The following is a 14,297-nucleotide window of genomic DNA, read 5'->3' on the forward strand; positions in this document are numbered from 1 at the left end:
CCTTTCTGTACTTTTTCTCTGCCACCTGCCCAGCTTGAGATTATAGTTTTCTTTTGATTCTAAACTTGCCCTATGGAGCCACAACAAAGGCCCAGGTGAGAGTCCATCCTATGTCCTTCTTGCCCCTCTTACTCTGCATCTCCAGGGACCTATGAACCCTCAGCACCTGAACTCACCTCATTCTCATTTGGAGGAGAAAGAAAGTGAAGTGTTAGTTGCTCAGTCATGTCCCCCTCTTTGTGACCCCATGAATTGTAGCCCAATGGGCTCCTCTGTCCATAGGATTCTCCAGGCAAGAATACCAGGGTAGGTTGCTATTCCCTTCTTCAGGGGAACTTTCTGACCCAGGGATTGAACCCGGGTCTCCGGCATTGCAGGCAGATTCTTTACCACTGGAGCCACCAGGGAATTTGGAAGAGAGACTATATTCAAACACTGAAGGGTTACTTCGGAAGAAGGTTAGATCTAGTTGGGTCATCCTTCCCCTGGGGCTGGGAATAGGGTGAAGTAAGCGAGGTGCTCAGTGCAAAGTTTAAGAGGGTGCCAAAAATTCAGTCCCACCCAGACTCGTGATATCTGATGCATCTTTTTAAAAATAAAAATTAATGTTAAAAATCCACAGGGCTAAGTGAGTCACATCAGAGCCAGAGGAGAGACAACTCTGGTACTGGTTTTTGCTTGCATGGAGTTCCAGCCTTGCCTCTCCCATCCTGTTTGTGCTGCTGTAAGTTTTCCTTCTCTGGGACTGGCCCTTATGAATAGACGTCTAAGGGGCCATTTCTTCTAGTTTCCAATCATTGCTTGGCTTCTACTCCCGTCACAGATTTTGGTCATCTACCAAAGCGACACAACCACCCTTAATGCTAACCCTTGGAAAACTGATACAAGGTTCACTTTTGAATGTTTAGGAGCCTCAAATGGCAACCTACTCGTGTTCTTGCCTGGAGAATCCCAGGGACAGGGGAGCCTGGTGGACTGCAGTCTGTGGGGTCGCACAGAGTTGGACATGACTGAAGTGACTTAGCAACTAGTGACATCAAGATAATACATCCATGTAATTTATCCAGACAGTAGAGAACACACCTTGGCAGCTACACATGGCTTAGATTTTTTGCTCCTGGCTTATCAATGACATTTTAACTTATTTTTTTTTAATGTTATTTTTATTTATTTATTTGGCTGTGACAGGGCTTGGTTGTCCCATTGCAAGTGGGATCTTAGTTCCCCCACCAGAGATCGAACCCACACTCCCTGAACAGAAAAGTCAGGCTCTTAACCACTGGACCACCAAGGAAGTCCCCTGATGGCATTTTAGGTGAGAGAGAACCCATTACTGGCCTGATTATAATGAAGTTAGGGTATAGCAAGTAACATACTTGATTCAAAGTTTAAGAGGTCACCAAAAATTCAGTCATCAAGATGCATGATATTTTATGCATTCTTTTTAAAAGTCAAACGAATGTAAAAAATCCATAGAGCTTTTTCAAAGCATTTTAAAATTTACTCAGTGATTAAAATTTTGTTTTTCTATAATTTTCTTTAATAAAGAGTCAAAATGTACAGGTGAAATTTTTACAACTCCTGACATTTCTTATATCTATAAAACTGTTCCACTGACGATTTCAGCTATTATGGATCAGATAGTTATAGTTAAGAGAGAAAAGAAGAATTTGGCATAACAAGAAGTTTTTGATTCCAGACCTATTCGTTTATTGGGCTTCCCTGGTGGCTCAGAAGGTAAAGAATCTGCCTGCAATATAGAAGAGCTGGGTTCGATCCCTGGGTTGGGAAGATCCCCTGGAGAAGGAAACGGCAACCCATTCCAGTATTCTTGCCTGGGAAATCCCATGGACAGAGGAGCCTGACGGGCTACAGTCCATTGGGTCACAAAGAGTCATACACGACTGAAGTGACTAACACTAACTATTCATTTATTAGTTATGATTCCTTAGGCAATTCATCCAACCTCTCAGAATTCCATTTGTCTCATCTTTAAAATGAGTAGGGAGCAGGTAGGCAGCAAAAATACTGTCTGTATCTTTGTAATTATGAAGGATTCCTCTTTCAGGCTGACCCAATCAGAGAAATTGCCTGAAATTAGGTAGAAAACTCAGGTTTCCTTCCATGTAACTAAACTCTTCTAAGAATACACACAGCCTTCAGGCTTTTGCAGATAAAAGCACACCGCTTGCTACTGAACTGACTCTTCTTCCATCTCACCTAGAAACTGCTGTCTGTCTGACCTCCGCTTCAGGCTCAGCTTCACCAAGTCTGTGGGGGCGTCAGGCAGGCTGGCCGCCTCCTGGTAGGTCTCGATGGCCCTGCGCAGGATCTCATTGCTCCTTCTCTTCTCAGCCAAATCATCTTCACACTAGAGGAAGGGAGAAACGTCCCAGGACAAGCTGCATGTGTAATTGCCCAAAATATTTATGAAAAGTTGATGTTGGGACTTGCTTTAAAAGTAATTCAAGACAAAATAAAATTTTCTCTTCATCAAGGATAAAAAAATAAAGGAAGGCAACACAACATGTTATTTTAATAATATGAAGAAAAGTTAACTACTAAGCTACACATGAGAAAGACTATCATGAAAGCAGGACGAATGTATGTTTGGCTGGTGGAACGTGTACCCTGCTATATATCAACATTAATAGCCAGAATTCCAGTCCACAGTTCCTGTTCTTCCACTAGCTTATTCCTATGCTCATTCATTCAACAACTATACTCTGTCTAGACAGATGCAAACAAACAAAACAGATTAACCCTTTAGAAAAGGGCAATTCACCTTGGCTTGACAGAAAAAAAAGCTTCAAAATATAGAATGATCTGTTCATATCTGCAAATGGCCTTTAGAACAGACCTATCTACCAGGAAAGAAAGTCCAATGTCAATGACTTATATCAGTCATCCTGCCTGTGTAACTTTCTGAATATTCATATGCTGGTTTTCTGTTTAGGCCTCAGTTTCTTGTGAGTTTGGCTATAGTGAGTTAATGCCTCGAAACATGATCCTTCCTAAATGACGTCACAGAATGCCAGAGTCCTAGAGCTGAGAGAGCCCTACTGAGAACATCTTGTTCACCTTCTTCATTTGGCAGCCTCTTCAAGCTACCAAACAGATCCCGGAACTGGAGGGCCTCTTCACGGTTAATTCAAGGACAAATGCCTATCGAGACATTGTTCTCTATCTAGAGAGGAATAAATATCTTCACTAACCTCAATCTGAAATGAAAGAAAGATGATACAACTATACACCTTGTTTCTTTCCCTCCTCCATCCTTCAAGGTCCTTCATGTTAAAGAAGTATTAACATTTCAGAACTTTCAGTATTGGAATTTTAATGTCAGAATTAAAATGTGAAGTCTTTAAAGTCTCTTAAATAAAACTGATAGGCTTTGCTTTGAGTATCAACATTGTTTGATATTGATCAGTTTAACATCTGTAGATGAAGGATTTGCCCTGAAACTGAACATTTGCTACAGGACATTAACATCACAAAGCATTTTGTTGATTCAAACTAACTGCCCAATCCAGCCTCCTAGGAGATGTGGCATTTTCTGCCTGAGAGGCACTAATGGTTTGTGGAAGATAATAAAGTGAAGCGAGCTCATAATTTTGTGTCAGATGTTCAAGGAACTTGGTCAGAATTGATTTCCACAGTGATCCAAAAAATGAGACATTATCAGTTCTACTCCAGAAATGATAGATCCTGCAGTTTTCATGTAACTTAATGTCACTGAATTTATAAAATTGGTTGGGATATTCCAAAGTAATTGTTAAATCTGCTAACAAAGCATGAAAAGTCATCAGGTATTCCTCCTTACAAAATCTGTCTTCTGTCGAATTTTTTTTGTTTTTTGAACTCCTATGGGACTTCCCTCGCAGTCCAGTGGTCAAGACTTCATCTTCCAACACAGGAGGTGTGGGTTTGATCCCTGGTCAGGGAGCTAAGACTCCACATGCCTCATGGCCAAAATACCAAAACATAAAACAGAAGTAATATTGTAAAAAATTCATGAAGGCTTTAAAAATGATCCACATCAAAAAAACCCACAAAAACAAAAAACAAACAACTAATTGCTATGTATTTAAACTTTCTTTTAAGTTATTCTATAAAAATTTAATTTACCATGCTTAAATTTCACATTAATGTTAATATTGATAACACATTGTAGTATAATAGTTTATAGATAAAATATATTACTGAGGCATAAATCTCAAATTCCTACTGTTAAATAAGGATATATATATATAGTGAGTGTCATGTGCAAAAGTACTACACTTGGTACTTGCAATTAATATCACATATAAAGAAAAATCTAAAGCATGAAACATTTTTGCCATAATTAGCACTTTACCCATTATTCTCTTGAGTTAACGGAATTTCCTTAATCAAACAACTGCCAGAACTAGTGGCAAAGCACATCACTTATTTAAATAGGCACCATCTTCAGGTAACAAACACATTCTCTCTTGCTTAACGACAATACAATTTAGCAGTTTTGGAGAATTGCTGACCCAATTAATTTATAGGAATGATATAGTTGCTAGTCTGTACTGCATCATGGATAAAAGGAACTTCTTTGCATTAAATTTTCACAAATTTATTAAAACTGAATTAATACAAATTTAATAAGTTTTTAAGGAGGAGTTAGGGAGAATTTGGGATTTCCCAGGTGGCTCAGTGGTAAAGAATCCACCTACCAATGCAGGAGATGTAAGTTTGATCCCTGGGTCAGGAAGATTCCCTGGAGGAGGAAATGGCAACCCACTCCAGTATTCTTGCCTGGGAAATCCCATGGACAGAGAGGCCTGCTGGGCTACAGTCCACAGGGTCAAAAAAAAGTCAGACATGACTGAAATGATTGAGCATGTACACACTCACAGGAAGAATTTAAGCATCTAGATTTCGAGTGGTTGCCACCTTTAGTTACGAGCCAAATGTACTTGTTTTATCTCTAGATGTGCTAGTTTTCATGAGAGTGTCACCCACAAGTGACAGCACTGGCCCCTCTGAACAAGTGTTGTCAGCTTCTCCTGAATCTGGAAAATTTCTGCAGCTCAGAATCTGCCATTTTCCAGCAGGGCTGACAGTCTCATCCTCCCCAGGCAGGAGGAGGTTTACTGCCACATCGGTACACCAGCCCTGGATTTTACCCAGGGTTCCAAACTGAATAACGCCTATGGTCTACTTGACATGTGCATCTGAACATGTTACAGGCATCACAAACTTCACAGGAACCAGAAGTGGATCTTTGATTTTGCACCTCTCCAAACCTGTTCCAGTCTTCCTGGTCAGTACCTGGCACCATCCTCTCCTTAGACTGATGAACCAAAAACACCAAATTCATCTCTAAAACTGAAAGTTGCACAGTTGTGTCTGACTCTTTGCAGCCCCATGGAGTGTAGCTTGCTAGGCTCCTCTGTCCATGGGGTTTCCCAGGCGAGAACACTGGAGTGGGTACCTATCCCTTCTCCAGGGGATCTTCCCGACCCAGGGATTGAACCTGGGACTCCTGCATTGCAGGCAGATTCTTCACCGTCTGATTCAGTCCTGCCCTTGTGCACTGCCCCACCTCGGTGGCCAGGACCAGTCCAAGCCAGCGCCTCTTGGGGACACCTGTAATGTCTCCTATTTTCCTAGCTCTGACTTGGGCTACCATAATCCCTTCTGTACCCAGCAACCAAAGTCATCTTTATTTAAAAAAAGAAAACAAAAACAACCAGAGGAGTACATCCATGCACAAACCCTCCAAGTGCTTCCAGTGCACAAAGAATACAGTCCATGAGCCCCTGGCTTCATCTACCCCATGTCACCTCCCCCAGTACGCCCCTCCTCTAGTCCACCAGGGATAAAGTCAGGGCTGATTCCCTGTTGCCTCTGCCTGGACAGCTCCTTCCTCAACCTTGTCACATTTCAGCCACTTGTCACCACCTAGGGAGGCCCTTTCTGATCACCTGATTATCTTAAGCATCGCTGTGCCACTCCGACTCCTACCACCTGTGAAAAAAACATCATAATAACATGTTCTTTACTCTATGATCTTCTTTTCTTTATGGCATCTAGAATCAGGTAAGATGTCCTAATATGTTTATTTTTAACACTTCTAATATTCTTTAAATACAGATTTATCTATAAAGACCTTTAGGGTTTTGCTCAAATGTCACCGCCTTGATGAGCTATCTTCCGGCCACCCTATCCAACATTTTAACCCCCCTCTCATGTCCTGTAGCTGTGCTCTGCTTTATTTTTGTCTCCTGACAGTGTATCCAGTAGCAAGCAAGAGATTCGCTTCTACAGCTGTTGCACTGTCTTCTCCATTACAGTGAAAATGCCCTTGTTTTGCTGATGGCTGCATCTGCAGTGCCTAGAACAGGGCCTGCCATAGAGTGGGCTTTCACTCCAAAAACTCTGAGTAAGAAACTTAAAATATCTTCCATTGGAATATAAGCTCCACAGGACAGACCTCTAGAGTGTTCTTTGTGATAATCCCAGGGCCTAAAACAGTATGTGGCCCATGGAGGGTTTCTGCAGCTACAGCAAGACATGGAAAAGCTTCATGAATTGAGGAGTTGAAAGACGGAGAAAGTCTGAGAAAGGGAAGTGAGGGTGGAGCTGGGGAGAAGGTAGGTAGTAGGAAATGAGTCAGTTGACAGACACTACAGAGAGAACCAAGTCCATTCCACTTCCTATTTAACTAGGTGGTGGGTCAAATGGAATGAATGTGAAGGGGAAGGGAAATCAGGGATGAAAGTGTTACACTTTATTTTCTTTTCAAAATTGGAGAGAACTAGATGGAGGGGGAACAAAAATATGTTACGAAATTCACCAGTACAAAACAGGAATAATTAATTGCCTTATTTAAAACAGTAGTTCTTGCTTGAATGTATGCATATGCATGAGAAATTGATTCTGTATACAAGTCAGAAGGGAAAATAAAATGCAAATAGTGTAATGTTAGTCGCTCAGTTTTGTCCCACTCTTTGCAGCCCCATGGACTGTAGCCTGCCAGACTCCTCTGTCCACTGAGCTCTCCAGGCAAAAATACTAGAGTGGGATGCCATTTCCTTCTTCCTGACCCAGGGATGGAACCTGTGTCTCCTGCATTAGTAGGCAGACTCTTTACCACTGAGCCATCAAGGAAGCCCCAAATGCAAATACCAGGTGGTAAAAAATCCAATGATACAGAATGTAAGGACATTGAAACAGTCTAAATATCAAGGCTTCAGCATACCTGGGCTTTCCCATACCGAGCTCCTGGACTCTGAGGGTACTTGCGAACCAGTTCTTCAAATGCATTCACTGCTTCCTCAATTTTTCCCTGTTAGGAAGAGGCAATTACATACATAGAATAAATTCAAATGCATAATATAGTTATTTAATAGTCACCAAGTAAATTTTGTTAAAATTTTCCAGACTCCCATCTGAGTTTATAGTTAACAATCTTCTGTCTTAAGATTTTAAATAATTAACTGCATGATGGAAAACATAAAACTAGAAATGAACGTAGACTTTATTTTCTAAAAGGCAGATACCTGACTAAGGATGTACTATGAGTCTTTGTTAAAGAAATGGCATTTTCTCTCTGCATGTATAGTTAGTTCCTACATGCAATCTTTAGAAGATATTTAGGACTTAAGCTGGGGGAGGAATATTCCTGGCAATTAGAATGTCTGCAATGAGAAGGGCAGTCTTAGTGGCGAATAAGCATATGAGATGAGAGGGCCACCTGGCCTCGGAAACTGTCACCCACTGAGCATCAGGGCTGACTATGCTCAGCTGGTGCTGTAAGTGCCTCACTGCCTCCAGGTCATATGATCCCTCCCAAAGCCCACGTGGGTCCTTAGAAGCCAGTTGGAGCACCTGTGATGGGTCCCTGACCACCACTGTGCAAACAGACATGCAGGATGTGCCGAGGGTCTTGGCATGGGGGTGAGGAGTGCCACCCACCCTGGCCCCAGCCTCAGTCCATCCACAGTGAGAAACACACGTCTCCTGATGTTCTACTGGAAGGCAGCACATCAGGATGTTGGAACCATGAGATGGAGACAGAGTTTCTGAGTTGAACTTTAGCAGACCCTTCAGCCATCTATCCATAAATCCATTCTTTCCTTGTATAAATGTGAGCTCACTGTGCTTTGTATGTCATTACCTTCACTGAGTGAGTTTTCATAACAACAAAGTTCATCCCATAAATGTGGTTGGGCTCAGCAAACCGTATAGCACTACTAGATTGTTACTGACACCTATTTCTCAATAACTTGGCGGAATAGAACCAGGCAACATCTATATTAAAGTCCCTTAAAATCATGGAAGAAGGCTTTTTTTTAAATTTCCTGTCACATGCCCATCAGTGATACTGAGGGTCTAGCTAGAATCTAGGCTCCACCACTTAGGAGACGTGGGACTTCCGGCAAATTACTTATGACTGCCTTAATACACCTCATTTGTGAAACGGGGACAATGAGCGTACTTGACTACCTTGGCGGTTGCTGTGAAGGCCAAATCTGACAACATCCATAAAGTACACAGAGCTGCTGCAGAGACCATGGAAACTATTGAAAATTTGTTAGCTATTATTACTACTACTATTGTGGTATGGGGAGGTTATGAGAGCCAGCACAGAATAAAATGTGTCCCAGGTAAGTCTCTTACCTGATGGACAGGTTAATGCAAAGACAATGAGGATTTGAAGGCTGAGATAAATCAAGCCAGTAACTTATTCTCTAAGTTAATTGTCAGAAACAATTGTATGGCTATTTAAAATATGCCACGCCTCTCACAATATTGACTTTTTAAAAGGCTTTATTTTTTAGAACAGTTTTAGGTTTGCAGCAAAATTGAGAGGAAAACATAGAGATCTCCCATGTACCCCCCTACGCCTACTCATGCCCTGACTCCCCCATAATCTACACCCTGACTCAGCACAGTGGGACATTTGTTGCGACTGATGAGCCTTCAATGAAAATCACCCAAAGTCCATAATCTACATTTGGGTTCACTCTTAGTGCTGCACATTCTATGAGTTTGGACAAATGTATAATGACAGGTATCCAACGTTTTTACTGTCTCTATAGTTTTGCATTTTCAGAAAGTCATATAGTTTGAATCAAATAGTATGTAGCCTATTCAGATTAGCTTCTTTTACTTAGCAATATGTGTTTAAGCTTCCTCCTTATCTTTTCATCCCTGTCTTTTCAAGGATATCAAATCAGTCAATCCTAAAGAAAATCAGTCCTGAATATTCACTGGAAGGAATGATGCTCAAGCTGAAGCTCCAATACTTTGGCCACCTAATGCAAAGAGCTGAATCATTGGAAAAGACCCTGATGCTGGGAAAGATTGAAGGCAGGAGGAGAAGGGAATGACAGAGGATGAGGTGGTTGGATGGCATCACTGACTCAATGGACATGAGTTTGAGGAAGCTCTGGGAGATGGTGATAGAGAGCGAAGCCTGGCGTACTGCAGTCCACGGGGTCGCAAAGAGTCAGACCCAACTGAGCAACTGAACAATTATCTTTCCATGGCTTGATAGGTATTTCTTTTTAGTGCTGAATCAGATTTCATTGTCTAGTTGTATCACAGTTTTCTATCTGATCACTTACCAAAGGACATCTCAGTTGCTTTCAAGTTTTGGCAATTATTGAAGGTTGCTATAAACATCTATGTGCAGGTTTTCAGGAGAACATAAATTTTCAACTCCTTTGGATAAATACCAAGGAATGAGATTTCTAGACTGTATGCCAAGAGTATGCTTAGTTTTGTATGAAACCATCAGACTGTCTTCCAAGGTGGCTGTACTATTTCACATTCCCACCAGCAATGAATGAGGGTTTCCAGGGCTCCACAGGGTCATCAGCATGTGGTGCTGTCAGTGATCCAGTGATAGTGGCCTTTCTAAAGGTGTACTAGTAGTGTCGTTTTAGATTGCATTCCATAACATATGAGGTGAAGCATCTTTTCACATGCTCATCTGCCATCTGAATATCTTCTTGGGTGAATTGTCTTTGAAGGTCTTTGGCCCATTTTAAAAATCGTGTTATTTTTTATCACTGAATTTTAAGAATGCTCTGTGTGTTTTGGATAACAACTTCTAAAACCACTACTTTATTTCTTCCATGAATGATTTTAAGGGATGAAGAATTCAAAATAAATATCTCTGTCTGAGCAACTGTACTCTAACTACCTTGTATGAGTTTTCTGTGGCCACTGTAACAAATGGCTACAAACTCGGTGGCTTGAAACAACAGAAATTCACTCTTGCACTGTCTGGAGAATGGACTGGAATCCAGATGGTGGGCAGGGCCATTCTTCATCCAGAGGCTGTAGGGGGGAATCTATTCCTGCCTCCTGACAGCATTTCTTTTCTTTTAAAATACGTATTTATCTATTTAGCTGTGCATGTGGTTTCTTTGATCTTCATTGTGGCATGTGGGATTTTTAGCTGCAGCATGTGGGACCTGACCAGGGATTGAACTCAGGCCCCCTGCATTGGAAGTGTGGAGTCTTTAGTCGCTGGGCCACCAGGGACAGCATTTCTTCACTGGTGGACACACGACTCCCGCCTCCACTTTGTCTTCTCTCTGTCTTCCGTTCTGTCTATATCAGGTTTCCCTCTGCCTCTCTCTTATATGGAAATATGGGAGTGAATTTAGGGTCCAACTAGATAACCCAGGATAGTCCCCTGTCTTAGACCCTTTAATCCTATCTGCAAAGACCCTTTCTCCAAACACAGTAACATTTACAGGTTCAAGGGATTAGGACATGGATATCTTTGGGTGGGGTGGGGGGATAATTTTCAGCCTATCACATGACCTACACAACTTAAACTGCACATTTGGGAGCTATTTTTGTGAAAATCATGCTAAATGCACCATCTCCAGCTTTAAAGCATAGGATTAACAATATTCATAAAAAGTCTGCCTAAGTATTTTTCCAGCTAACACTCCCTTAGTTGGCTATCAAGGTTATATAAATAATGGAACACACTGGCTCTGTTCTAGGCATCTCTGGATCTCTTCACACAGATGTTCCTTGCCTTTCCTAAGGGACCATCAGCCCTGCCCTCCCCTCAGCTCAGCAAAGGAAGTGTGTTTGCTGTTAGTCTGAAAAAAATTTTCTTTCCCCAGGTTCTTACTGGAGAATAAACTCTTGACACCATTACACAATTCTTAATAAACTCAACTACAAGATAGAATGCTCATGAAGACTTGCCTAAAAATCACCTGTTGAATAACTTACATAAGCTTATATATGATCCTAGGACCAAGACCATTCACTGGAGAGACAGGTACTTGCCCCTGTCACCCCACCCCCAGCCTCTGTTTTGGCATAAGGTCAGTGGGCTCCCTTGCAGGACATTAAGACATAGCCCATAGAGGTCAGTTAGGATCCATGGGTATACTATAAATTTACTAATTTTTGTTTTGTAATTAATGAATATCTTGGAAGATACATGTTGAAGATATATAAAAATTGTTTCTCCCCAAATTCTATTCATTAAGTTTAGAATTCATTCCTGAGGTGGATTCATTGAGATTTTCTATTTCTCTTAATTACTTCTCCATTGACTCACTGGCATCTTCTAAAAGAAAAGAGTTGATGAGGCCCTACTGTACAGCACAGGGAACTATGCTCAGTATTTTGCAATAACTTATAAGGGAAAAGAATCTGAAAAAAATAGATATGCAAGTATTTACAACTGAAATGGGCTTCCCAAGTGGCACAGTGGTAAAGAATAAGCCTGCTAATGCAGGAGGCGAAGGAGACACAGATTTGATACCTGGGTTGGGAAGACCCCCTGGAGGAGGTAATGGCAACCCACCCCATTATTCTTGTCTGGAGAATCCCATGAACAGAGGAGCCTAGTGGGCTGCAGTCCACGGGGTCGCAGAGAGTGGGACATGCTGAGCACACATGTATAACTAAAACATTTTGCTGTATACACAAAGCCAAAACTATTGTAAATCAACTATACTTCAATCAAAATAAATAAATTAAAAAACCAAAAAGCATCAGCAGGTGCAATGTTAGGGAGGAGGCTGAGCTACCCATCACTGGGTCCTTGATGCATATCTACAGCAGGACATTCTCTCTGGACTTGACACAGAGCAGCTCTTCTGAGGACCACTATTCATCTGACGGTGTGATCCATGCCCCTGCCTTACTCAGCCCACAGTTGACATCATTCCTAGCCCCATTTAGAGCCTGCAGTGTGAACTTTTCATGTGTTGGACTTTTGGCTTTATTAAGCTTTCGCTTCTTTCCATTTTTATGATTCCAACAAATGAATGAACATTTCAGTCTACCATTTCCAATCCTTTTTCTGGGGCATAAGGAGGAGTTTTAAACAATACATGTTATATTTAAAAATCAATGATTGAAATATGATTTGTGCACTTTTGGAGGAAATAGAAAGTGACCTCACACGTCCATGTCACATAGTATCTGAAACAAGGGTGTGACCTGAGACGGGGCCTCCTCGGAGCAGAGTATGCCTCAGGGCCACAGTGGTCCCAGGGGAGGCTGTTGCATTATTTGAAAACACCGGCTATAAAAACAACCCTGCTGCTGCTGCTAAGTCGCTTCAGTCGTGTCCGACTCTGTGCGACCCCATAGACGGCAGCCCACCAGGCTCCCCCGTCCCTGGGATTCTCCAGGCAAGAACACTGGAGTGGGTTGCCACTGCCTTCTCCAATGCATGAAAGTGAAAAGTGAAAGTGAAGTCACTCAGACATGTCCGACTCTTTGCGACCCCATGGACTGCAGCCTACCAGGCTCCTCCATCCATGGGATTTTCCAGACAGGAGTACCGGAGTGGTAATTCCACTGATGATTCAGTTCATAGCACGGCTCCCTATTGTTTCAGAAGCAAGAATTGCCTCTGCAGCCACTTCTTTCTCTTTTATTTACCCTGTTACAGATTCACGGTGCTTCTTGAGGCTAGCATCATAATTTCTGCAAATAAGCAAGGGCCAGAGGAGAACACCCCATGAATTGTTCCAGCACTTTTATGTTTCACTGACTTACCTGCCCCTTGATAACTGCGTCCTTCTCTACCATTTATTATCATTACATAAAAACCCTTCTCTAAAGCTGTTCATTTATTCTTTATCCCTAAAATCACCTGTGAAATAGGTAGGCCCACCCCCCCCCCCTCATTTTTCACTAAGGACATACAGCACAGAGAAAGTGGAGAATACCAAACAGGGTGATAGGAAAAGAAGATTCCTGCCTCATTCCTAGTAAGAAATGCAAAATTTCAACAAAGAATAGCTGGCCTCATTTTACAAAGTTAAATGAGACAGACACAGAAATCATCCAGTGTTAATTTAGTGAACAAAGACTTGGGCTGTAATATTCTCTGGAATTCCTGCATTTGTATCGGCTGCTGATGAGGGTGAGCCAGGCTTCGGTTTGAGAACCTTGCCATTTGCTGTTGCTGCTACTGCTGCTAAGGCGCCTCAGTCGTGTCCGACTCTGTGCGACCCCAGAGACAACAGCCCACCAGGCTCCCCCGTCCCTGGGATTCTCCAGGCAAGAACACTGGAGTGGGTTGCCATTTCCTTCTCCATTTGCTAGTTACAGACATCTTCATGCTTGTTTGGGACTTTTCCAAAAGATGTGTGGGAAGCACATTTTGGTTCCACGTCAATGCCTAACTTGGATGTTTTTATTGTTGTTTTTTAACTATGACAATCCCCCATTACTTTTTTTTTTTTTTTGCAGTCAATGTATCAATGTCTACTGATTAAAAACCACATTATAGGAAAACCAATGGTATTACACAAGGTATAAATTCAAGTACAGAACCAAGACAGAAATTTTCACAAGAGACAAGTAGAGGCAAACCTTGGAGATCTTGTGGGTTTGGTTCCAGATTACCGCAATAAAGCAAATACTGCAATAAAGCCAAGTCCCCACGAATATCTAACCTTTAAATGAATATCTTACATTTAAAGGTTATGTTTATACCACACCAGGCTTCCCTAGTGATTCAGATGGTAAAGAATCTGCCTGCAATACGGGAGACCTGGGTTCAATTCCTGGGTTGGGAAAATCTCCTGGAGAAGGGAATGGCTACCTACTTCAGTATTGTGGCCTGGAGAATTCCATGGACAGAGAGGCCTGGCAGGCTATAGTCCATGGGGGTCACAAAGAGCTGGACATGACTGAGCGACTTGTACTTTACATCATACCATGGTCTCTTAATTATGCAATAGCATTAATGCCTAAAAACAATGTACACACCTTAAGTAAAAATACTTTATTGCTAAAAAATGTTGATCATCATCCAA

The 14,297-nt window shown here is 41.8% G+C and overlaps 1 protein-coding gene across 1 annotated transcript in view; it reads right to left on the minus strand.

Moving 5' to 3' along the window:
• The window catches only part of ASPH (aspartate beta-hydroxylase), a 185,983-nt gene that overhangs the window by 42,031 nt on the left and 129,655 nt on the right, over positions 1-14,297 (minus strand). Inside the window, exons 16-17 of the mRNA XM_052651843.1 lie at positions 7,235-7,321; positions 2,221-2,371 (exon numbers count right to left, since the gene is read on the minus strand). Of these exons, the coding sequence (XP_052507803.1) occupies positions 2,221-2,371; positions 7,235-7,321 (238 nt within the window). The remainder of the gene's footprint in view (positions 1-2,220; positions 2,372-7,234; positions 7,322-14,297) is intronic.

This window comes from Budorcas taxicolor, chromosome 14, assembly GCF_023091745.1.
Source record: "Budorcas taxicolor isolate Tak-1 chromosome 14, Takin1.1, whole genome shotgun sequence".
NCBI classification, from domain to species: Eukaryota; Metazoa; Chordata; class Mammalia; order Artiodactyla; family Bovidae; genus Budorcas; species Budorcas taxicolor.